Source organism: Electrophorus electricus, chromosome 2 (genome assembly GCF_041902795.1).
Source record: "Electrophorus electricus isolate QZ-2024a chromosome 2, ASM4190279v1, whole genome shotgun sequence".
NCBI classification, from domain to species: Eukaryota; Metazoa; Chordata; class Actinopteri; order Gymnotiformes; family Gymnotidae; genus Electrophorus; species Electrophorus electricus.
Window position 1 is genome coordinate 39,255,040 of NC_137498.1, and position 24,246 is coordinate 39,279,285.

At 40.5% G+C, this 24,246-nt stretch overlaps 2 protein-coding genes across 11 annotated transcripts in view; one reads left to right on the plus strand and one right to left on the minus strand.

Annotated features, from left to right (window-relative positions):
- The window catches only part of col16a1 (collagen, type XVI, alpha 1), a 51,225-nt gene extending 44,483 nt beyond the window's left edge, over positions 1-6,742 (plus strand). For all 10 annotated transcript variants that reach the window (XM_081702951.1, XM_081702953.1, XM_081702956.1 and 7 more), the window contains 17 exons: positions 180-215; positions 300-362; positions 679-750; positions 1,004-1,057; positions 1,325-1,369; positions 1,593-1,637; positions 1,764-1,817; positions 1,965-2,018; positions 2,117-2,167; positions 2,271-2,360; positions 2,477-2,512; positions 2,673-2,717; positions 3,417-3,611; positions 3,767-3,830; positions 3,998-4,174; positions 4,282-4,359; positions 4,529-6,742. In XM_081702951.1, the coding sequence (XP_081559077.1) occupies positions 180-215; positions 300-362; positions 679-750; positions 1,004-1,057; positions 1,325-1,369; positions 1,593-1,637; positions 1,764-1,817; positions 1,965-2,018; positions 2,117-2,167; positions 2,271-2,360; positions 2,477-2,512; positions 2,673-2,717; positions 3,417-3,611; positions 3,767-3,830; positions 3,998-4,174; positions 4,282-4,359; positions 4,529-4,725 (1,356 nt within the window). In that variant the 3' untranslated portion in view covers positions 4,726-6,742. The remainder of the gene's footprint in view (positions 1-179; positions 216-299; positions 363-678; positions 751-1,003; positions 1,058-1,324; positions 1,370-1,592; positions 1,638-1,763; positions 1,818-1,964; positions 2,019-2,116; positions 2,168-2,270; positions 2,361-2,476; positions 2,513-2,672; positions 2,718-3,416; positions 3,612-3,766; positions 3,831-3,997; positions 4,175-4,281; positions 4,360-4,528) is intronic.
- A 133-nt stretch (positions 6,743-6,875) lies between these two features.
- Positions 6,876-24,053, minus strand: col9a2 (procollagen, type IX, alpha 2). Its single transcript, XM_035529246.2, has 32 exons — positions 23,437-24,053; positions 21,985-22,059; positions 20,832-20,867; positions 20,576-20,638; positions 19,987-20,040; positions 19,381-19,416; positions 18,929-18,952; positions 18,615-18,668; positions 18,071-18,124; positions 17,602-17,652; positions 16,806-16,862; positions 16,608-16,661; positions 14,836-14,889; positions 14,672-14,725; positions 14,081-14,134; positions 13,938-13,991; positions 13,801-13,854; positions 13,579-13,632; positions 13,423-13,476; positions 12,789-12,833; positions 12,541-12,594; positions 12,325-12,378; positions 12,057-12,110; positions 11,825-11,896; positions 11,275-11,310; positions 11,131-11,175; positions 10,984-11,016; positions 10,662-10,808; positions 10,269-10,323; positions 9,415-9,603; positions 9,185-9,262; positions 6,876-8,823 (listed from the first exon to the last, which is right to left on the minus strand). Exons 1-32 carry the CDS (start codon positions 23,506-23,508, stop codon positions 8,618-8,620), a joined length of 2,076 nt encoding a protein of 691 aa, XP_035385139.1. The 5' UTR covers positions 23,509-24,053; the 3' UTR covers positions 6,876-8,617.
- Positions 24,054-24,246: the final 193 nt, after the last annotated feature.

Here is a 24,246-nt window from a genome sequence, read left to right on the forward strand (position 1 = left end):
CTTGATACTGCTTTTGTGTGAAATATCAAAGGTGCTGTGTTTCTTTTCAACATGTATTTATAACTTGCAAAACAAAACCGGAAAAAGTGCAAGTCCCAAGTGGATTGTCTGAGCTTTCTTAGAGTTTCAGTTACAGAACACACAGTAAAAGTGGTTCCTGGAATTTTGTTTCAATGTAGGGCTTCCCAGGACCACCTGGATTCCCAGGACAGCAGGTAGAAAATAATTATCGAGGTTTTACTCTCTACATATTGCTTTCCTGTGGATCTTCCTGGGCTAACAGCTCAGTTTCTTTTCAGGGCCCACCAGGTTTCCCAGGAAAAATTGGTCCTACTGGAGCCCCAGGGCCAAAGGCAGAGCCGGCAAGTAACAGTATGGCCAGTGTGTCTCACTGGTAGTCAAAATATATGATGCTAATACATAATACATAATATGGGACACTGTGGATATCAAGTTTGGTTTATTTGTCACATACATAGTCATACACAGTATAACTCGCAGTGAAATGGTTGAATATGGTTGGATATGCTTGTTACGCTATGTGTACACATACATTTGCTCTCACACTTGTACACACATACAAAAGACGATATGTATACCTGCTATGCTGTACATCACACCTATATATTGGGATTAACTGGATTCTCTTAATTTTAATTCTCTGTTCTTCTTCCACAGGGCAGCCCTGGGGCACAGGGGCCACAAGGCCCTCTAGGGCCCCCTGGACCTCCAGGAAGCCCAGGCATACCGGTGAGGGAGCTTCTCGAAGACCCAGCATGAGTCCTGAGACCGTGGCATCTGTGCAGCTTATGTAGCATCTGTACGAGTGTGGGAGGCTAGGACCAAGGCCAGCACCACAGTCTCGAGGGAATAGTCATACGTTGGCACAGAGTCCATGAAAAGTGCTTAGTGAAGATCTACAGTGCATCTGCCCACAAGAAATCTGTAACTGTCAGTGTTTTATTTATGTGTTTGTGTAATTGACTTCTTTGTACCCATTTAGGGTCCTCCTGGGACAGATGGCCTTGATGGGAAGGATGGAAAGCCAGGGCCACGGGTCAGAAGACACATAATTTGCCATAGTTTATATGTTTATAGTTTGCTTTTTGAATATTAACTGCATTAACATTACACATCATCACATTGCTTGTGAGGTCCATGTAATATGTGAATGCATACCTGCAACCAAATCTCTCTCTCTCTCTCTCTCTCTCTCTCTCTCTCTCTCTCTCTCTCTCTCTCTCTCTCTCTCTCTCTCTCTCTCTCTCTCTCTCTCTCTCTCTCTCTCTCTCTCTCTCTCTCTCTCTCTCTCTCCTTCATGCAGGGAGAGCCAGGTGCAGCTGGCCCAGCTGGACTCAGGGGAATACCGGTATAAGCACAAATCACACATATTTTTCTCTTTCTTCACTGTTTACTGACTTTTGAGCAGCTGAAGCAGTGGACATTTTCTTCAGTAATAAATGAAGGGTAATACCATCGTTTGGATATTAGGATTAAACCTTCTAAACCATACAAATTTAAACTTCACAGATGGCTTGTTTCTTGAGAGTCTGCACGTTGTATTTTGATAACAATATTCTTTCTCTCACCAGGGATTCAAAGGCATAAAGGGACATACAGGTTTCCCAGGACAAAAGGTGGGGAAGGCTGTTTTCCTTTCATCACATTTTTCCATGCAGATTAAGAGAACACATGAAAACTATACCTTTTATCTGTTGCTTCTTTTCTCTCATTCATCCCCATTCCCGGTTTGTATTTTGTAGGGAGATCTTGGACCTCAGGGCCCCATAGGGGCAGCAGGAAGACCTGGGCTTGAGGTAAGCTCTGCCATATCTGACCAGAGGATTTGGCACTCAGGCTAGTCACAAACTGCACCTGAACAAAGTATTAGATTACAAAACCATGAAACCTTTCTTTGCTGTGTGATTGATTTGCACTTAACTTCTTTTGACCCATGCTTTCAGGGTGATCCTGGTCCACCAGGTCCTCAAGGACCACCAGGAGCACCAGGACATCTGGTAAGTGTTTAGGAATTCCATCCTTGCATTCTTACATTTTAATCCTCTAAGAGTACAAATTATTTGGTATTAAATGATTTATGTAATTCACGCTGCAGGGTCCTGCAGGTCCCCCAGGTCCACCCGGACCAGCTGGGCCTCTTGGCATGGTGAGTAAACCAGATAAACAAATCTGTTTAATGTGTTAATAATATCCTGCTCTGCTGGTATCTAGCCTAATCCGGGGCACTCTGTCCCTCTGTCAACGTGCAGGGGATTAAAGGTGACAGGGGCGAAGCAGGAGAGAGAGGGCTGCCAGGCATGCCTGGTCCCCCTGGGGGACCCGGACATCCAGGACAGATGGTCTGTGCTTTCATTTCATTACACTTCTGCATGGGGCATACTTTAACCCCTGCATTTCAGCATTAACACTTGGGAGTAACTGAATGTTGCATTTTTTCTCTTTCAATTTCTACCAGGGAGAACCCGGAAATGATGGGCCAGTTGGAAAAGATGTAAGTCACGTTTCTGAGTGGTCACATCCTGATCCTGTGAGCCTGTTAGATCACTATTAACATCCTTATTCATCGGTCAGTGTAGCAGCTGGTCCACTTGCACAAAGATTAAAACTCAGTAAACCTTCTTTTTAATTTACCTCCTTAATCTGTTTCTCAGGGAGCACCAGGCTTGCCAGGAGATCCTGGTGTACATGGACAAAAGGTATGTCTGTATTTTTTTTTATTATTTTTTTTGTCTGCCATTTTTTTGGGTGGGGCCATGATGATGCCTAAAACTTGTGACACCAGTTTGCTTGATAAATTTGTGCACCGGGACAAAGTGAGCTCAGCCTTCTGCCCAACCCTCTCCTCACTGGGCGCTGCCTCACTGGCATGAGTGAGCAGCACCTCTCCATATCTACCTAGTGACGGCACCACGATCAGCTGGAAAGCTATACAGCTGCATTGAGCAGCTGCAGTTGTAGATTGTGGTTCCCTCTTGCTCACAACAAGGGGGCACTAGTGTGCAAAGACTCAGCTGATTGTTCTTGTTAATTCTGTTGCTTCTGAGGATGTTATTGTTCACCAGCTCTGCCTTGGAGATTAGAGAGTTGCAATGGAGTGTTGGGAGGGCAATTTCATAACAATACACCCTAACAAGTACATCCAAAGTGTAGATCCAGCTTTTTTGACTGAATATTGCATTTGCTAACTGTAATACAACATGGATGGTTATGCATTACCTCTCTAACTACACACAAAGTAAAGTGAATATTGCCGCATATGTTGAATATTCTGTTATGTTATGCAAGCCAAAAATACTTTCATGGACATCAGTGGTCATCTGGTTTATTTAGGGTAATTGATTCCTAATTATCTGCTTTTTGTTTGGCTCCTAATTACCTATGTCTCATCTCGTCAGGGTGAAGCAGGCTCCCCAGGGCTGAGAGGTCCCCCTGGAGAGCGTGGCCGTCCTGGCCCCCCTGGTGGAGGGGGATACTCTTCTAAAGACTCTGGAGGAATTATGGGACCAACAGGGCCCCGTGGGGAGAGAGGCAGCCCTGGAACCCCTGGACAGGCAGGGCCCCCGGGGCCAGCAGGAGCCCCAGGAAATGATGTAAGGCTAATCAGCAGTCTGTGAGTGAGAAGCATTGAAATAAATATAACAGGAGTCATTTTGTAAAAGTGGAATATGGGGGTAATCAGTTTATCCAGACAAAGCAGGCTTGTTTATGTTTTTGTTTTTTTGTTTTTTATTTCTTCTGTACTCAGGGTGTTGTTAACTATGATGAGATAAGAGCTTTCATCAGGCAACAGGTCTTAAAGATCTTTGATGGTGAGAGAGCCTATGCTGTCAGCTGTCTTTCACTCAAACCATGCCCACAAATTTCCTTCAGGATAAATTAAAGCTTTTCTTTTTCCTAGAAGTTGAGATTGTTTGTTTGTTTCTCACATATGTTTTTGAATGCCTGAGCCCGTGTTTGAATTCTGCTTGCTCCTTAGAGCGAATGGCCTACTACATGTCACGAATGCAGATGCCAGTGGAGATGGTAGCATCCCCTGGCCGACCAGGACCACCAGGTAAAGATGGGAACCCGGGCTTGCCAGGACCCTCTGGCATGCCGGGCCGTCCAGGCCAGATTGGGCGCGAGGGCAGACAGGGACCACTTGGCCCTGCAGGTAAGAACAGCAGTGGCCTCTGTGTTTCCCTGAATAAAGACTGGCCTCCCTGAGCTCATGGTAAATACCTCACTGGAATGACTGGTTCCATTTGGATGTGTCTGCAGGCCCACCAGGTGTAAAGGGAGAGAAAGGAGACAAAGGTGTGGGAGAGATGGGAGACAGTGGACCACCAGGTCCTCCAGGTAGAGTTTAGATAAACATTTAAAGGAGCATGTCATATAGGATCCAGAGGGTACATCCAGCCCTCCTGGGTCAAATATCTTTGGTTTATGCTCTTAATGATATTTTTCTTTGATTTTGCTTGTGTTCTTTAATTCTGTCCCCCAAAATCTAACCTCTTCTTTACTTCAGGTATTCCTGGACCTCCTGGCTATGGTAAGATGGGACCAACAGGCCCTTCTGGTCAGCAGGGAATCCCTGGCATTCCTGGACCTCCAGGGCCCGCTGGACAAAAGGGCAAAGATGGCCGTTGCTACCCCTCTGATTGTATGAGCGGGCCTGTGGAGTACAACCCTAAGGGCCCCCAAGTCAAAGGTCCTATGTACTAGATTGAGAACATGAGAGAGTATTAGGGAACTAGAGAGGCTAAAGGGAAAGGATGAGACCCATAGCTCAGCATTCTCATCACAACATTCAGTCTGCCTGTGAACTCACCTGATGGGATCCCTGGAGAACCAGAGGATTTATCCGGCATTTGTGTCACCTTAATATGGCCAAAGCCTCTGGGCCACCATGGGAATAATCTAAAATCTGTTAAAGGTGAATTAATGCAAGGAGGGTTTAATTTTCATTCAATATCATGAGTGCAGCAACTCTACAAACTCTCTGGGAATACCCTGTTTCTCATCCATCATGCCTCTCTTTTATTTGGAATTGCATAACATCTGATTTAGAGTTTCTGTTCACTGATGCTTGACTGAAGATCTTTGGATTAAGTGCCCCAACCAAAAAAGAGCTTTTCCTTCTCCTGCTTCCCCACCTTGAAGCCGCTGATTTACTGCTTCTGATTGTGCCATCAGGTCATCTATGAGCCACTCTTATTCTCTGCCAAGGGTAACTATTTGTGCCTTGTTTTCTCTCCTGAATTGCAGATAGTCTTCCAATTTTGGGTTTTTCTGGCAGCTACTGCATTTTTCTGATTTACTGCTTTACTGAGTCAATGTATCCCAAACATTTGTCACTATCCCTATATCTTTCCTTTACATCAACCTAATGTCTCGACATGTCGTGAAAGAAAGTCTGTTGGATCTTATTGGGACCAGACATTGCTAGATAGATTCTAGAATATCCTCTTGCCCTGCTGTTCTGTGGTTATGGCACTTGACAAAAAGGTACAAGCAAGATATAATTATGCTCCCTTAAGGGCTTGTGTTGTACATATTTGTATTTATATATAATGGCTTTTTTATACATTTTTAATGGATTGCCAGCAGCACAAGAGATCTTATTTGTCCAGTGTAATCTCAGATATTATGGTATTTTCAGTAAGACTAAACAAGCCTTTTTGTAATATTGATTGGTTTTATATTAAAATTGAAATTACTTGAGTGAAAACATTTACTGAAGAATGAAATGGAAAGATCATGTTGATTTGAGCAATGTTTAGAGACATACCTTTGTGACCTTACCATCGGCATTTCAAACCTCCACTCAAACCTCTTATTCCTTTTAAACTTGAATTACTTTGTTTGAAATATCAGGTTCACCACATGCTTCCTCTCAGCTACTCTTTTGCTTTTGAAATACTTGTATCATCCAGAACTGACTCTACTTTTCTCTGCATTATAAGAAAGACATTAGCTGCACCATCATCTCTTGTTTAGGTTTCATGCTGTATGTTTAAAAGCTCTTCTGATTGATACCATTTGACACATTGCTGTGTCAGCCAGGTAGCTTACTATCCTGGTGCATAAACAGTCAGCACTTTATCTACTCTCTGACAGGCCTTCAAAACTGTGTGTGTGTGTGTGTGTGTATGTGTGTGTGTGTGTGTGTGGAAAGAGGCGGAGGAGGAGTGAGTTTGTCAGAGTAGGGACCACTTAAAGGTGCTCTATGTAGGAATAAAGGTCAGCTTTCTATTTCAAAAGTTCATCTTAATACTTTTTCTTTTCTCTGTGTAAACAGTGCATTCTTGCCATTTGAAACAATGAACACATTTATAATATTAGCAATCAAAGTCAAACCTCTTTGTCTGAGTCTCAGACAACTAAAAACAACTGTGACAAATGGCATTAGGGGCTTTTAATTAGTGCTAATCAATTATGAATCTTTTCTTGGTGCAGTTTAAACTTTTTTTTTAAAAATCTCATATAATGCACCTTCAAAGCTACCCCTTGCAACATAAAGTAATATTTCTTCAGTTCTCAAAGCCACAAGTTGAATTTCAATTACTTTTGTGAATTAACCACATGAAGATAATTTAGTCAGATCCTCTTGATGATCTGTTTTGTCATGCTTGTAAAAGCTTAAAAGAAAATAAATTCTCAATCATTGTGCCATTCATGTTTTAGTTATAGCTGTGCAATTTATTTTCAAAAGAAAAGCAATAAATTTTTTTACTGCAAATTGGTATGGATTCATTTATTGAAATATCAACTGTACCCATCCAAACATTAATCCAAACATTAATAGCTACAAGCAGTTTGGAACCAAAAATGTGTACTTTTTCATTATTTGGCTATTGATCTTTCTCATTTTCTCCTTCTTTTCACAGCCTTTGGAACCATATGGCATTATTTCAAAAACGTGTCATCCTTATTGATTACTCATATGAGGAGGTTCTGGGGAATGTCTTTGTCATAATTCACCTATTTCACAGTAGTAGCAGTGTGATTAACTATTTGAGTTGCAACAAATACTGTATGTTAGGGAAAGGTTTCCCCTAAAGCAAAGTTACACTGTTCTCTACAAAATCTGTTTCTTTCCATGTCTTCAACATGACAATAATACTGGTACATGGATCTCAAACCTAAACTCAGGGCTGCATAGTCCCATACATAGTATTTTACTTTACTAATTTTACCTGACTACATAGTATTTTATCTGACTAAGTAGCTTTCAGTGTCAACTACATTTCTTGTTATTGTCAATACTGGGAAAATTGTGAGACTCTGTTCTGGCAGTGCACAGTATGCTCTTCCGGAACTGGGTTTAGCGATCCGTGAGATCTCTTCACTCATTTTGTGCACATGCAACAAGGCCCGTGAATGGGATTAATACTGACTTTTGTTTCCCACCATGAATCAAGGCTATACATCAACACAAATGCATTTATTTTATCAAACCAGATAATGTGGAGAAAGTAGAAAGAACAAGGAAACAATGCATATTAATATTAATGCAGATTAACAATCTGCAAGAATGCATACTACAATGCAGATTACCTTTGGTTTCTTATGAGATCTTTACAAGATGCAGAAGAACATTCAGTCTTACAAAACTGTAATTTTTATTTATTTAAATTGACCTGAACAACCATGAAAAAAGTTTACAATTGAACCAAATAAAGACCAATAAATAGTGTTTGTTAATGAAGATAATCAGTTTGCCTTTGTTTTTGTTAACAGGAAAGTGACATCTATAAACTTGGTTTATGCCAGATCTTGAATGCTGATTATATTCATTAACTCTGGGTTTCTGTCCATATTGTAAACCCAACCTTTCATATAAAATTATCACACATTTACAAAGATTTACAGCACTGAATCAGTGATAATGTTGTTGAGAATACTATTTTGTTGCTGGGCAATTAGAAGTATAGATTATGTTTCTAAGATGAAACAAGTACAAAGGGGGCATAATGTACACAGGATCTATAAACTCAAAAACAGGGGAAGCATTTTCATGAGGTAATTAATAAGTTACAAGGGTATCGACTATGGTTTTATAATTTTTTATTATTGGTGCAGTCTGCACAGGGTTTAAGGGAAAATCTATGTAATTTAAATGTAAGATTATCATTTGTAATTTTATATTAATCACATTTGCCCAAATAAATCTGATGATGATTAACAAAAAAGGGAACATGGCAAAAAAAAAAAAAAAAAAAAAAAAAAACCAGCACCAAAGAGTGGAACTCGGGGTCCTGTCCAAGGCTCACAATGATCCTGATGACAAGATATTGGTAATGTTCACATCTTACTGTGTTCATTGTCAGATGTGCCAATGTAATTAACACTGCCAGCCCATTAATCCCCAAATTTGCCCAGATTATCCTTATGATTAACACTGGCCGACATAATCAAAGTTATGTAATCAAATTATCTAAAGTCATCTTTTACAAATACACACACATGTGCACACATGCACACTAAACTGAAAAGTCTGTATATGAAACATTCCACTGCCTTTCACGATGATGTCTGGTGGAGGAAAGGACTGTGTGTCTCTCTTTCTGTCTCTCTCTCTCTGATGTTGTTAGGCTCCAGTGAGCTGCCTGTGTTAAGTGGATGGCCCCTTGACACTTCCGGCCTCCTGCAGTCTGGGAGAAGTGTAAGCTGAAGCCGCCAAGCATGCCGCTGCTTCACAGAAGCCAGGGAGGCCAGGAGGACCAGCCTTGCCGGGATAGCCCGCCTCACCTGCCATGCCCTGCGGCCCCCTTTCTCCTGCCTTTCCGTCCCGGGCCACGGCATCCAGACCTGGAGGACCTGGGAGAGGGCGTTATGGGGTGAGTATCACTGCCTAGGGCCTTAGAAACAGTATGGCTTCATGGTAGGGCTTTGCTGAAGATACCTGAGTTTTGGTGAATCAGTGTGTGATCTTTGCATTCTTAAAAGCCAATATTAAGTCTTGATAACCCTTATGACTATTAAGTTTTATATAAAAAATATAAGTTATATATAAAAGTTTAGTAAACTATTTAATCCAAAGAACCACCAGAGGTTTTAGATTCTCTTTCCACGCTCTTGTAGCAACAAACGTTTAATCCCCTTGAAGTTACTGAATAATATTCCTTAACATTAATGACTAAATAATAACCTTGAGTAAAAAGAGTTTAACAAGACTTACCTGGAAGGCCAGGGGGCCCTGGCTGGCCTGGGTGGGGTTGGCCAGGGTCTCCTCTCCCTCCCTTTGCACCTCTCTTTCCTATAAGGCCCGGCAGAGGCAAGAGGTTAAGGATATTTTTCTATCCCTCACCAACCCCCCACACCCTGTTGTTAACAAGTGTGTACACTACACCCTATAAAATGGTTGCTTGTCATTTTAGTTGGCTTTTAAGATAATTACAGGTGCTTTACCTTTAAGCCCAGTGTTCCCAATTTGACCAGGAGCTCCTATCATGCCAGGAATGCCACGAGAACCTGGGAGTCCATGAGGCCCCTGTGAGCCTGGAGATCCAGGAGGCCCTGGAGGGCCTGGTGGTCCCATCACTCCGGCTCCGCCCAGCGCACCCCTTTTAGCACTCACTGCTAGGGCAGCTAACTTCTCTGCCAGGATGAGAGGATACACAGTACAGTGCTCAGAGCCCTAGAAACACCTAAGTAACATTCAAATAAGTCAAGTTCTATGTGTATCCAGTGACATGAGGGTAAATGTTATTGAGACAACAGTGGAGAGTTGGTGTATCAGCAGTGACACCGCATGTGCTGGCAACTTCCCAAGACACCTCAGAGCCTAAATCTAATCAGGATCACTGCATGGAGCAAGGCCAAAATTCTCCCCCTGCTCAAAGTGTCTGACATTGAACCTCAAATTGTTTGTGTATGTGTGTGAGCATGATGGCAATCAGACCAAAGGATTACACTGAATTGATAAGGGCTAACAGGTTATCCCGAGTTAACCCTGGCACTCTACAACAAAGCAGAGACTTACAAACCCCAAGAAAACTAATAAGGAGGGATGAAAAGGTCAGTATGAAAGGCAGGGGGATATGTCTATAGTCTGCACCATCCATGCTGTCTGACAGCCATCTCACACAAGACTGATGATTTCATATCAGCTCCATTTTTACAGATAAAACATGCAGTATGGATTTAGCTCCACCCATTTCTGCTGTCATCATTTTTTGACATTGTGATTGCAGCCGGTTTAATCTGTAGCCCAGGGTAACACTTATTTTCAGGAAAAGGAAAAAAGAAAAATTCATATTAACCTTGTATCATCTTCAAGACCACCTCAATGATGTGCTGATCTGAAGCATCCCGGCCCTGAGGGGAAGAAGAAAGATAGAAAGGAAAGGAAAGGCGAGTATGCCAAATGCAAATTAGAAGTAGAGAGCTTCATGTATGAATCTGCTTTCTCAACTGTCCAGAGTTTGTAGAATATTTAATACTTGCTATTTGATTTAGCATAGTTTGGACAGTTTCTGATACTAAAAATATCTGACTGTGACACTGTCTTGCAGCATCAGTGTACATTTGCAATCTATCACAGCAACATCATTAAGAAACCACTTGAGAAAGATCTTGAAAATATCAAGGCAAACGAAATATGCAGCTGAAAAGACTGTAAAGATTCTGCACTGTGGTCTGGGAAGGATACTCACAGCTGCTCCCTGTATTCCTGGCATGCCTGGTACTCCTCTCTCCCCGTGCAGGCCACGGGGTCCAGGCAGACCTGCCGGACCCTGGTCTCCTAGTTTACCAGGATCACCAGTGGGACCATTGTGTCCTTGCTCACCCCTCACTCCTTGCTGTCAGAGAAGAGCCAGGAAGAGACAGGAGATGCATAGCAATAAGAGCACAAGATAAATGACCATGGTGAAAGCCCTAGGAAATGTCACATTGTAGGCTTCTTAAACAGAGCTCAGCTGCAGTAATCAGGGTAGTGCCAGTCATGAGGTTGCATAGAATTCTTTTTCTTCTTACCTGCCCCTTGGGGCCAGGTTCACCGGACTGTCCCTGTTGATCGATAAAAATGAGGTAATGATGAGGACAATATGGTGCATTTAATTTGACTGAATAGAAGTCCTTGCTTCTCTAACAGATATAGAACCATCATTCTAACAACTTTACCTTTTCTCCTTTCTCTCCAGCCAGGCCTTCTACACCTGGATCACCCTACAGAAGACAGCCATTCTCAGTTAGTCCATTTTATGATGCTAAATTTCTGTTAGGATTTATAAACACATCCATCTATTTATCTTAGCATATACTCACAAAATCTCCTTTTGATCCCAATTTGCCTTGAAATCCCTATACAAAACAAAACAAGTGCAGATTATACATGAATTATATGATTATACATGAATAATCTAATGGTTGAGCCAAAGATACTGTCTGCAATATCTTTCTTTAAACAGACACTCTGGGACCAGTGTACTAAATTACAAGTGGCAATGTCTAGTGCCTTTCATTAAATGTTAGGGATATTATAGATAAAAGGACAATAAACATTAAAGTGTCCATAAGAGGATATTTCATCTTTGATATAGGGGAATTATGTGGCGTAGATCATGCAAAAAGAATGTAAGAGATGTCTTTTGCAGCAACTTCAAGGCTCATTTCTGCCGGTACATAGGTTAATAGTGCCACCATATGGTTATCAAATATCACTGCAACATCTAGAGCACCATCCATATTCTCTGTCACTCCTTCAGTCTAAACATATACATTTCAAAATATAAACAGATGAAGGTGTATTGTTTACACACACACACACACACACACACACACACACACACACACACACACACACACACACAAATACCTTGTCACCCTTGGTCCCGGGAAGGCCTTGAGCTCCTGGTATGCCCATTGGCCCTCTCTCTCCCTTAATTCCCTATAATCAGCAACACCAGAGAGCTCATTAAGTAGGAAAACTAGAATTTGTGAATGACAGACTGAGTATCAATATTTTTGACAACAAATGCTGAAAACGTGGTGTGGAAGATCTTAATTTGATGCTCTGCTGGAGTATCAGGTATAACTCATCGACTTACAGGCTTGCCAACAATTCCTTGAGGCCCAACTGGTCCTCTCTCACCCCTGTCACCCTGTAGGAGAAGGGACATGGAAACAACAGTAAATGAATTTAAGGAGCACTTTCAGTGCATTTCAGTGAGTGTTAGTCCTAAAGATTTCAAACTAACCAAACAGCATTTCCAGTCAAGAGTGGCCACCTTCACTGTAATTTAAACCAAGACTAAGTTTAATCCAAAATCCTGCCAAAGGGATGGATTAAGGAGACATCTTAGAGGAACTCATCACCTTTGGTCCTGGAACCCCTTCCATGCCAGCTTCACCTGGAGGTCCAGGTTCACCCTGAGAGAGAGAAAGAGGATGGATCAGTCAAAGGAAATATTAAGTGGAAAAATAATAAGAGGAAAATATATGATGACAAGAGACATATTGTTTGAATATGTATTTCCTTGAGTACTATTCTGCAGTGCACCGAATAACAACTTTTGAGTTTGTTTCACCAACCTGGGGACCTGGAGATCCTGACATTCCTACCAAGCCTCTGGGTCCTGACTCACCCTGCAGACAAAGAAAACTAGGGTGAGCTTGTAGTGGTATGTCTTAATGACAATCCAGTAAGAGCTTTTAACCGTCTGCCTTTCCACTTTCAGAGTAACACACAGAATAAGACATTGTGTTATCAAGTGGCAACTGAGCTCTCCCAGAAGACATGACTATTATTAACAGGAAGAACTTGGGCAACATTCCTTTACCTTATCTCCCACTCCACCTTTGGTCCCTGGACTCCCAGGCAAACCCTATAAAAAAAGAACAAAGAATGGAAAAGGTCAAAGAGGTGAACCCTGTGTCCCTCCTCTAAGGACTCCCCATGTGAGCAATTGCCTGAGAGATTCAGTGATCACTCCCGCTGAAGGAAAGTGTTTGTCCATTATGCTGTGTGCTGAGCAAACAGTGATGGTGCGGATCACACTCAATATGCTCCATTACCCCCAGCCACCAGGACAACGACTCATGTTTGATGATGATGAATTGTTTGCCGGGAGGGAGGGAGGGAGGGAGGGAGAGAGAGAGAGAGAGAGAGAGAATGAGAGAGAGAACGAGAACACGAGAGAGAGAAAAATACTAAAAGAGGCAAGGATAGAGAGGTAAATATGGACCTTTACCTATAAAATAGACACACTTTGCCTTTTGGTTTAATGATTTCCTCTTTTAATTTTTAATTTTTATTTTTTGGCTGTTGGGAGTGGAGGAGTAAAGCACAATGCAGAGTGACTCTCTGAGTGCGTGAGCTGGATGAAAATGTGTGTCCCCAGGCAAGTGCTGCACAACACTGCAGTTCTGCAGACAAGTAGTGCTGGAGATAATAGACCTGGTGCTCATACATACCGCTGTCCCCTGGTGGCCAGGCGGACCTGGTCTGCCACTCTGACCCAGAGATCCCTAGAAAGAGATGACAAAATCCAATTGGAGATGTTGTGGTTCACCTTAGGCTCTGTCTATTTGCAGTGTTGGATTTAGATCTGGCATTAATGTTGTTTATACCTTTATTCCTGGGATACCAGGTGTGCCATCTTTTCCATCAATCCCTGGAAGTCCCTGACAATTCAAGTTCATAATTCCATTACTGACAAAGAAATGTGTACTGGTTGTTCTTTGCATATAGTACAACATGATAGTGCTTATATTCACATTTGTATTTGCTTCCATGATGTGCATGTGTTCCCTGGGTAAGTATTTTTGGTCAGAATCTTAAACTTTACTTACATTCTCACCCTTCTTTCCCACTCCTCCCTGTGGCCCTTGGATGCCTCGTTCACCCTACAAGCAAACCATTAGATACAAGGAAATAACCAAGCTTGTATCTTTTAGAGAACAGGTGAATACAGATTAGCAGTACTCACCATATAACCTTTCTCCCCAGCATCTCCAGGAGGCCCTTGGGCTCCCTCCTTACCCTTTGTGACACGGAGGAAATTGTGGTGTAAATAAACTTTTTTTCTTTTTGTTGTTGTCACGGAAAATAGAGTGACTCATCAACACTTACAGGGATTCCAGGGATGCCAACAGGTCCAGTAATGCCTTTGTAACCAGTAGGGCCCTAAGAGAGTTTACAGATCAGTTGTTGTGACCAAAATAGAAATGGTGATTTATAAAAGCATGGGCTCTTGAGAGATTTGATCCAAATGTTGTTGAAGTTCAGTTCAACTGGCTGGCATGCATCCACGGATATTTATTTTGGAAAAGAAGTTGTGCTTGTTGATGCTTTTCAGTTCTGGGAGCGAATAAGCTTATTGCTAATGAAGGGCAGGGCACATAGCACTGACTTGTTTCACCAGTAAAAAGATAAAGGCTTAGAGTTAGGAACAGTGTTTGGGCAGTCATCCCCAGATAAATGATGTGGGATCATTACACACACATGGAGCACTATGGAACTTAGCCAGTATGGCTTGTTACTGGCAAAGACTCAATATTTTATATGGCTCTGTCTCTAAAAGCTTGTGATTAATTAAATTCAAGTATGAAAACACGAGTAGAAAATAAACAAGGAAACATGGCGGTGTGTGCTTTGGTGCTGTTCCCTTTTGTAATAATCTTAGGTGCAGTTGCTGGCGATTACAGATGTGGGAAGACTTACTCTTTCCCCCTTGGCCCCTATCATTCCTGGGTAACCCCTCAGTCCCTGTGGACCCTGGAACAGGTGGAAGGAAAGGTCATTCTCCAAGAGGCATTGGATAATGTGCATTTAAAATACATCTGCTCATAGCAAAAGATAAAGCAAAACATAAATGAATACATTACTGGAGGGCCTGGAATTCCTTGCTCACCAGAGATTCCAACATCTCCCTTTGTGCCCTACCAAAAAGAGTACATAATGTTGAGTCAAAAAATCAACATATCTCCTTATCTGCTAGGATTTGTAAACAGGGGTGTGATTTGGCAAAATATTTGACAAAATTGTATTGTAAAAGTTGCAGGTGTATTCAGGTCTATGATGTGTGCTTAATACTGATGTGTGCTTAATCCAGCTCAAATCTGAGAGCATGCCAAATATCCTCTCACATACTTTATTATATTCTGTCATGGATTAATATGTCATCGGTGAACTGGTTTCTTCATTAGTCACTGCTTTGCTGTGCCACCAGAAGTGCTGATCTCTTCTTAGGATTTTCCTAGTAGGAGTTACTAAAGCCCAGTTCCTATATTTTTTTTTCTACTGAAGTCTCAAATGTCACCATGCAATGCTCTGTGGGTAAATCCTCTCTGCTTCTCGTATCAGCGTCACAGACTGTGGGATGCTCATTAAATCTGATTAATGCCCAGCCTTGTAGGCACTCTTCCTTTGACTGTACCTGGCTATTCCCTTTCCTCTTCTACTGGGCCAGACTAATCACCAACAGATTAGTGACATTCATGTGCCCCGGGAGGCTTCATTAGAGCTAAGCTGGATCTTCACTGGATGAATGAATGAGTAGACAAGGGAGTAGTTTTCTTTGTTCATTTCTTCAGCTTTCTTTTTATCTGTCTGCTATCACTCGGTCTGCCTCCCACTCACTAACTCTGTCTGTCTATTTATATGTGTGTTTGTGTATATGTAAAGCTCTACACCTAGATGTGAGCTCTGAAGCATCTAATTTTCCAGAAGGACTCTCTGTAAGGATCTATTCCTTGAAGTCTAAATGCAAGATGCCTGATCTTTTCTATTCTGCCACATGCTTTTAAAAAAAAGCCCAGAAGCTATTATTACTCAACCAAACATCTTTATTTTTAAATGTAATGTTTTAATATAAAGATGATTTCAGTGATACTCTGCCCATTATAACCTCAGTGAGGATGTCTTCCAGCCCTGTGTTTGGCTGGTATTAATGGTTTTCTATCTTTATACTGTGCACTATCCTATTCCTTTCTTGCCATTGTTTCTGTGGAATAAACAACCATACATTAAACAGTGGGCAGTGAATCTATGGTAATGATACATTCTGAAATCTAGTGTATGTGTATTATAAAGTAAATCTATTAAAAGACTATTTCATTTTCACTGCATCAACAGGAACATTGCATTAATTGTCATGTTCTTTTTCTGCTGGGCCACCTATTCAAACCTTCTAATTCATTCAAAATATACAATATATTAATCTATAGTTTACCATTCTTCCTCAAATAACTACAAATCTTAAATTGAAATATATTCCAAACTTACCATTATCTATTGCATATAAAAATATGAAATGCACTAGTTTTATTGGTAATTTAAAAAAAAATTAGACATCATTACCCAGAGAAATGGCACCCCAAAATTAGATAAGTACGGAAGGCCTATTTCAGTTATATGTGTTCATTTTGACCAAGATTTTGTTTTTCCCAGAGAACTCTTTCCCACTTAAAGAAGCTATGTAATGGCTCTCAGAGCTCTACTCCATCTATTGGCCAGCTATGTCCATTAGTTTTTAGGTGCCCTGTGGGTCATTGATTAAACATAACAAAGCAGGCTAATACAATGCACAAGTCAAAGTTAATACACACAAAGGGTTTGATCATCTACTAGGAATACAGATCAATAAGATTGTCTGTACCATTTTTCCAATGATTCCTGGCTCTCCCAGTATACCAGCACGACCTTTGTGCCCCTGGGAAAGCAAAAATCAATCCATTACCTCTTTTGACCATTTACTGAAACTATCACAAATATGTTACCACACACTAGAATGGGTGATATAAAGATCACCAAACTTGCAGACTGGGCTCTCTGATGTCATGGAGGTGCCACTCACCTTTATGCCGAGTAGTCCTGGTGGACCCTTAGGCCCAGGAGGACAGTTGGTGGGGCACTACAACAGAAAACAGCTGCATCAGTATGCAAAGCTCACACTGTGTCTTCAACGCCATCATCTCTCTGTGGCACAGCCGACAAACCACAGACAAGCCAAGCACATTTGCAGACCCTGCCTTTAGTACTGCACAGGGCAAAATGGGAGGGAACTTATCCACTGCCATATCACAGTAGCAGCATCTAATTTAAAAGAAGATGGGATTCGATCCACACTTGGAGGGGCTCTGGTAGGGCGCAGGGATGAAGGTGAATCACTGGGCCAGCTGTTGTAATGATCCTCCCTGCACAGTGTGTGGACTCTAGGCATGTTAGAGTGAGCCCCTAGTCCCTGTACCAGCCATGGGCCTGGATCTAAGAGAGTGTTAATGGACTCAGGCCTTTGATGGAATCCATTTAATGGACCTTGTTAGGGAAATCCATGAACTCTGAGATCAATATGAGGACAGGGAGGCCCATCAGAGGGTAATGGAGTAGAGTAAGGCTCAAATTGGCTGTGATTGTTATAAAGAGTATAGAGTACTTCACCACAGAAAGTTTCAGTGCATATGCTATAGTAGTCCTATAGTAAACTACATGACCAGTTGCATAACTGACAGAGCTGAACACAGCAAACTGCAGAAAGTGTGAAAACATACCAAAGAGTACCAAATAATTAAGTTGGTGTTTCATTCATGGTGTCACTGGCATACTGTCACATTGTAGGCACATTGCAAATAGGGACCCAAAACGAATCTCACCTGGATATCAGCACTGCCTTCTTCTCCCCCCAAGAACTTTCCTGGCAGTCCCTGAATAAAATAAACAGATAATGAAACTGAAAATGCTGAGATGTAAAGTCAAACAGACAGGCAGGGAATAACATCTTGTTTACTGTGGTGGAGAGGTTTACTGGTGAAGCTTAAAAAGTGATGTGTTTTGAGAAATAAAGGTGAACTCGTAATTGAGTATTTGCACTTCAAAACAAATACCCTCAGTATGAGGTATGCCTATAGGCATAACAATACTTACAGTATCTAGATGCTTTATAACTATGTGTACTGGAGGGATGGTTTTTGAACAGAATGTCCCTTAGTATGCATGGATTTGCATGAATACATGAAAACTGTAACTGCAAAAAAATTAACAATGCAACTTTCTCTTCATTAAAGCTTTTCCAGATTATTTTATAGGTTATTACATTAGCGGAGTCTTCCTGGAATGACTTACAGGTTTCCCTGGAGGTCCTGGCAACCCCGGTGGTCCAGGAGTTCCCATCACCCCCTGGCAATGCATATGAATACAGAGATTATTAGGGCGTGGTCTTGATTAAAATAACCTAGTGGATAGAGTTTGATTACCATTTTGTTTCACTATAATATCACATTGTGTATATAATGGTAAGGGTTTATCATAGGGTGTATCATAGTTGAAAGAAGGCTCAGACATAATGAGTTCTGCAATGACATCTGGATTTCATACGTCTTCACTGTGGAAGTAAGGAGGGCAACATTCTGACTGAAGCACACCGTGCACTAAGGAGGCAGGCAGCAAATCTTGACTCCACACAGCCTTTCTAGCTGTATTTGAAACACACTCTTCTTTCTCTAGTAGCAGGGGTCATTCCATAGCCATATGGTACATCTAGTTAAATCTAGGTAATTTTACAATTGTAACAACAAGAGAACACTTGTAACAATAATTTTGTGCTGTCACAAGTTATGTTAAGACATGACACTAGTTTCTTGTAATAATGTACAGGAGGAGTAACAACCTTAGGTCCAGTGATGCCAATTTTTCCAGGAAATCCAATTTGGCCTGGTGGTCCCTGTTGACAGAAGACAGTGTGGACAGTTGTGCACTAATTTAACCTCATAGTATAATTGTTATAAATTAAACCTTTTGTGGTAAATTTAGTTCCACAATATTATTCTTCCTAATATAAAGAAAAAGAAGGAAAGGAAGTAAGAATAAGCTTTGTCTCTCTGACCTGGCTGTTAATCCCATGCTCTTCTCTTTTTAACCACTAGATGGCACCAAGTTTACTAGAAAGATTTAGATGTTATTTATTTCTGATTTAGTACTTACAGCAAGTCCTGGAAGCCCAGGTCCCTGTGGTAATGTGAAAAAAAATAAAAATGTAAAACGAAAAAAAGAGCAAATAATATGGTAAAAAAAAAAAATAATAATAATAATGGTGTTTAATATTTTGAAACCAAACCACCTCTAGTATATTAACTAGCTTCTGTGAATCTAGTTATTTTTGAAGTTTTATTTTTAAAATATTACATAAAATGTACATTTTAATAGAACTTGTTTTATTGCATGTCAAAATAGATTACAAACAAAAAACAAAAAAGTTATGAGAATATAGTCATTTTGAGACAAAATACAACAGAAGTCTTTCTAGACACTTTGAGGATTACCATGTACAATTACTACACACAGAGGTGTAGTTTAATATGGAAAATACTGTTGCATGAAATGTATCATTTAATTTTTCACTATTATACCACATGTAATATTGATATTTTACTTACAGGCGGTCCTGGAGGACCTGAAGGCCCTGGCTGACCCTGTGGAAATAAGGAAAGAATCTTAACGTGTTCCACAAACTCAGTACCTATACTGAATACTGATTTAAGATTAATCTCAGCCTGTTCAGCTTGATCTCAGTCATGGAGAAAATTTGTTGCGGTTTGTGAAGGAACGACCACTGTAGGACAAACAGTATTACTGGGCATAAATAAAACTTTTTCAGCGGTATAAAAATTGGAAATAAAAATTCTTTAAAGAAAAGTAGCAGAGAAAAAAGTGTGATATTTCATTTGAATTGCACCCAGGTAAAAGTAAAACACACCTCATATTAAAAATGGAGATAATCTATTTAAATGGATAACCTAAACTTCTTAAAAATAGCTGCTGGCTAAAATAGATGCTAAAATACAAATTGGATGTCATATATCCACTGTATGTATGCTACATTTTCTATATGCATTTGGTCTCAGATTATGGATGTTTTCAGGACCTTTGATTTGACTGAACAGAGTTTTTTTTGTTATCAGCTATACATGTCATAGGATATGAATAAATGAGCATATTTACCATCACTAGATGTATCTTATCACATTCACCCCTTTACTAACCTTTGGACCAGGTCGTCCGATGGGACCCCTTTCACCTTTTCCCCCAATCAAACCCTAAAGAAAGATAAAGTGGGTGGGTGGGGGTTGGATAATTATCAGTACAGTTTTCATGAAGACTGTCTGTGTGAAGTAGTTTGTGGTCCTATCAGAGGAGATGTGCAGCTTTTCTTTTTCTTCATCATCATCATCATCATATTTTCAGGAAGACATCACAGGTGTAACATTCCAATGCGGATTATCCCACAACCCCCCTGAGGTATCTCTGTGATTTATCATATGACTGGTAATGGCATTCTCAGTGTGCCCAGTATTATTCCTGTTAATCTTACTAGCCTGTGATCATGAAGCTGCTGACTGAATATGTGCAAAAAACACCCATGGTGCATTAACCATGGCATTGCAAAATAGATTATTTCTCAACTCATCAGTTTAGACTACAAAGGAGATAAAGTGTTTTTGTCAATTTTACCATTCTTGAACTAGATCATCCACATCCTGTACCTGAAGACTGACTAATCTAAGCTAAGTTTCATTTTCTGAAGGAGACTGATATGTGGTGTGGCAGTCCCAGGGTTGCGGCTGAACTCACATCAATCCCATCGTCCCCAGGAGGTCCGTCTGGGCCTGGTTCACCAGGATCCCCCTTTAGACCCTGGGAAGGGAAGTACACGTACATACATGCATTTAATATAATTTGACATACCATGAGCAGAAGTACAGACAGATCAAGCGGCATTATGTAGACTCTTGCTGGGAGGACAATATTGCTCATATTCTAACAAAAAGAGTTATTAAAAGAGCCCTTACAGAAATGGTATAAACAGTTATCTTAGACAGTGACTCACAGGTGGTCCAGAAGGGCCAGGAGGTCCCTTTTCACCCTGACAAAATGAATTAAAAAGAGTTATTATTATTATTATTATTATTATTATTATTATTATTATTATTATTATTATTGTAGTTGTTATTATTATTGTAGATTAATATGTGCCAGATTTGAAATCTCAAACCTACAGTTCTCAACCACAATTCATTAGTTGTGGGAGAAAATCCACATTCCTAAATCCAAGTTATCTCGACTGTAAACTTTAAATTCATTAGAATGCAATACTACCTATCAGAAGTATCAGATTGAAGATACCTGCTATTGTAAAAATATAAACAGGTCTTCTGATTAACTGTAAACCATACCATAGTACAATTAATTTAATGAGTTTTAATATCTGATGAACCAGTAATAAATAATGAATAATACAGGGGTATTATATCATTCAAAAATGAAGATCAGTTAGGTATTATATAATGTATAACTGAAGAACAATTTTTCTTTTCTTTCTTTAATGATTCTCTTTTTTTTTTTTTGAGGGCAAGCATTTTTATCGTGACTCTGATGTCAGTTAATGTCATTTTGATTTCCTGAAAAGCAAGAGTGTTTTGTTGTCATGTGCGCATGCTTTCTCATTTTAGGGGCTGAGTGAATCGTCGCACAAATATGCTCCACCCTAACACAGACCTCTCTAGGTATGCATTTGGTCTTATCAAGGGCATCACTTGGATGTCTCAGTTCCCAAATGCAATGATCCATTAATATAAAGTCATAAAATATTATATTCATTACCAATTTTCCTTATATCCTATCATATAGCGAGAATGATAATTTTACAGCACACCTCGTAATTAATGGTACAGTAAGACCATTGCTAATCATGAGGTCACTTTTATATGTTAGATTGCATTTCTTTAAAGTCTAAGTACACGTCCACTAGCTATCAAACTGCGTGACTCTCAGTATGAGTGAAAATATCTCTAATCGTTCTAAATAGTTCTATCTAGTGCTGCGTAATAACAGGACTCTATTGTATGCGTTTTCATTTCAAGCGCCCTCTGCCGATAAAACTGTAGCATTGCTGATGGCCTCACTCCACCAGTAACTGAGTACACAATGACTATCTTTGTACGTTGAAGCTTGTGGCACCACAGTGCGGCATCAGTACTCACATCAATGCCGTCGGCTCCGGGAATTCCCGAAGGGCCTGGAGGACCGGCTGGGCCCTGTGGTCCAGGTGGACCACTCTGAAATTAAGGCCAGCAAAATAGACATTTGGTTTCCCAGTCTTAATCAGGTTTCATAATCCTGATACACAAATAGTATTACTGTGTGTACATGTTTTAACTATATAGGCATATAAATGTACACTTTCTCTTTCAAATGTTTTCTGATGGTAAATTTTCACATGTAACAGAAGCAGAGAAAGAGGTTTATATGGAGTTTCTAATAATAGTATATGAAAACTACAGTAGAATAATTCAGTATAATTAATCCAGATAGACAAAATTTTCTTGACATAACAATATGACCATATCTAGTGTAATATCAACAATATCTGAATAATTAGTATTCACAATAAATAATTTACCATGTATTACATCTATAATGCAGTCAAGTTTTAGCAAAGCAGTTTAGTTTTAGGCAAGTATTTGTGTAAAAACCTCTGCTTGAAAATACATCATTTAATACTATTAATAACCTGCTGTTGCAAAACATGTTTTGTTCAACTGATTGACAGATCCTAGTAAAGCAGTGCAATGTGCAGATCAAGCTTGGCTGGATTAAGAGGCTGGGTATGTTTACTGAGGCTCTCTTTCTACCTCCTCGGTTTATTATCAGATACCCAAGTACAATGACAACAATGACCCGATGTGTTTCCACCACAACAGAACCTTTCATGCGATGCTGCAACAAAAACCTGTTATGTTTCATAATGTTCAACTTCAGTTTCGGTTTTCCATGTTTCACCCAGGTGTGAATCTGCTGCATGTACATTTAGGTTAGACCTTTTCCCCGATGTTTGAATAGCAACCGTTGACAGAACGTTTGAAAGGGGCCCTTGTGGAACATGCATGTGTTTGTGTGCGTGTGTGTGTGTTTTGTGTGTGTGTCTATTATCCTCACTCAACTATCACATTCCTTCTGCTTCTAGGCCACATTCTGATCCTTCTTCTCATTTCACGCAATACTATTATACTAGTACATTTAGACCACTTATCCCACTATTTAGTATACTAGTACATTTAGACCACTTATCCCATATTGTACTATTTTCAGTTAAACAATCAATCAGTTAATAAAACAAGAAATGTTCAGATTATACCTAAAGGGAAGTGTAGTCCAAATGAATATATTGCTGAAATTGACAGTGTGATCTTTAAATGAGAATGACTCCAATCCTGTCTTACAGCTGCCATCAGAGCAGCTACTGAATATCCCAGTCTGCACTGCCTTTTAGTGATTCTGACAATAGCAGAGTGCTGTTTTAACTGAGCACAATTACGATATGAACTGCGGTGCCAGGCTCTCTCCCTGCCCTCTGTTTATTCCCCTCCAGTCTCAGAGCACCTAGACAATCCAGTAGTAATAGTGCAGAAAACAGAACTCCCAACTTCACTCACCACTTGAGCCAGAGCCAGGCATAGCATCTCCAGGAGGGCCAAGCTTCTGAGGACCGTAAAGCGTCCAGCCATGGTGAAGGGTTATGTCTGGCTCCTCTCTCCTTCAGATACTCCACTCCCAGGGTCTATGGTTCACCTTGCTTTGCCTTTCCACTCCTTTCCTGGCCTCTTAGCCCCAGACAGAAGGGTTCCGGGCAAGGAGAAAGGTGTGTGTATTCGTGGGCGAGTACTTGGTGACCTGAAAGGAAGACAAAAACTCCACTGCAGGGAGCTGAGAGGAGGGATGAGAGGTGTAACCAAACTGTAGAGCCAGCCCCTGAGATCTCAACAAGCTCCGACCCCAATACTCTGAGAACCGGGTAGACCTGAGGACCCCTCACCCACAGAGGGGTGGAGCATCAATCTTATTATCATTCTCATTCATGTGAAACAGTCAGCTTAACTTTGGCAAGTTAATTGGATTCAGTTATTATTTTGGACTATACCGGTATAATTAAATACTATCTATAAACGTTGTCATCTCAACTGTTCTAGCACGGTGTGCATGTCATCCTCTTTCATATTGTATTGTATTAATCACCAAAGGTGGACGCGGAACATGCACTGCAACTTCTGTCCACCAGGGGGCACGACCGATTAACGCAGATATGTTGCGGTTTTATTAAATAATAAAAGTAACACACACAAAAAAATGTTAGCTACTAGTTGCTAGGTTTGGTTTTGGGTGACTTTTTAATTTTACATAATTTTGCAAGGAGTTCGTTTCAAACAACGCAACACCATATTGGTGAATTTTGAACAGCAGCTCCG

Excerpts from the sequence above, each read along its gene's own strand:
- col9a2 (XM_035529246.2), bottom strand. The coding sequence starts at position 23,508 with ATGGCTGGACGCTTTACGGTCCTCAGAAGCTTGGCCCTCCTGGAGATG. Across the intron at positions 13,855-13,937 it reads CTGGGGAGAAAGGTTATATG|GGTGAACGAGGCATCCAAGG; the intron begins GTGAGTACTGCT and ends GTTTGCTTGTAG. Across the intron at positions 8,824-9,184 it reads AGGGCCCCCTGGCCTTCCAG|GTCCTCCAGGTCTGGATGCC; the intron begins GTAAGTCTTGTT and ends GCCCTCTCCCAG.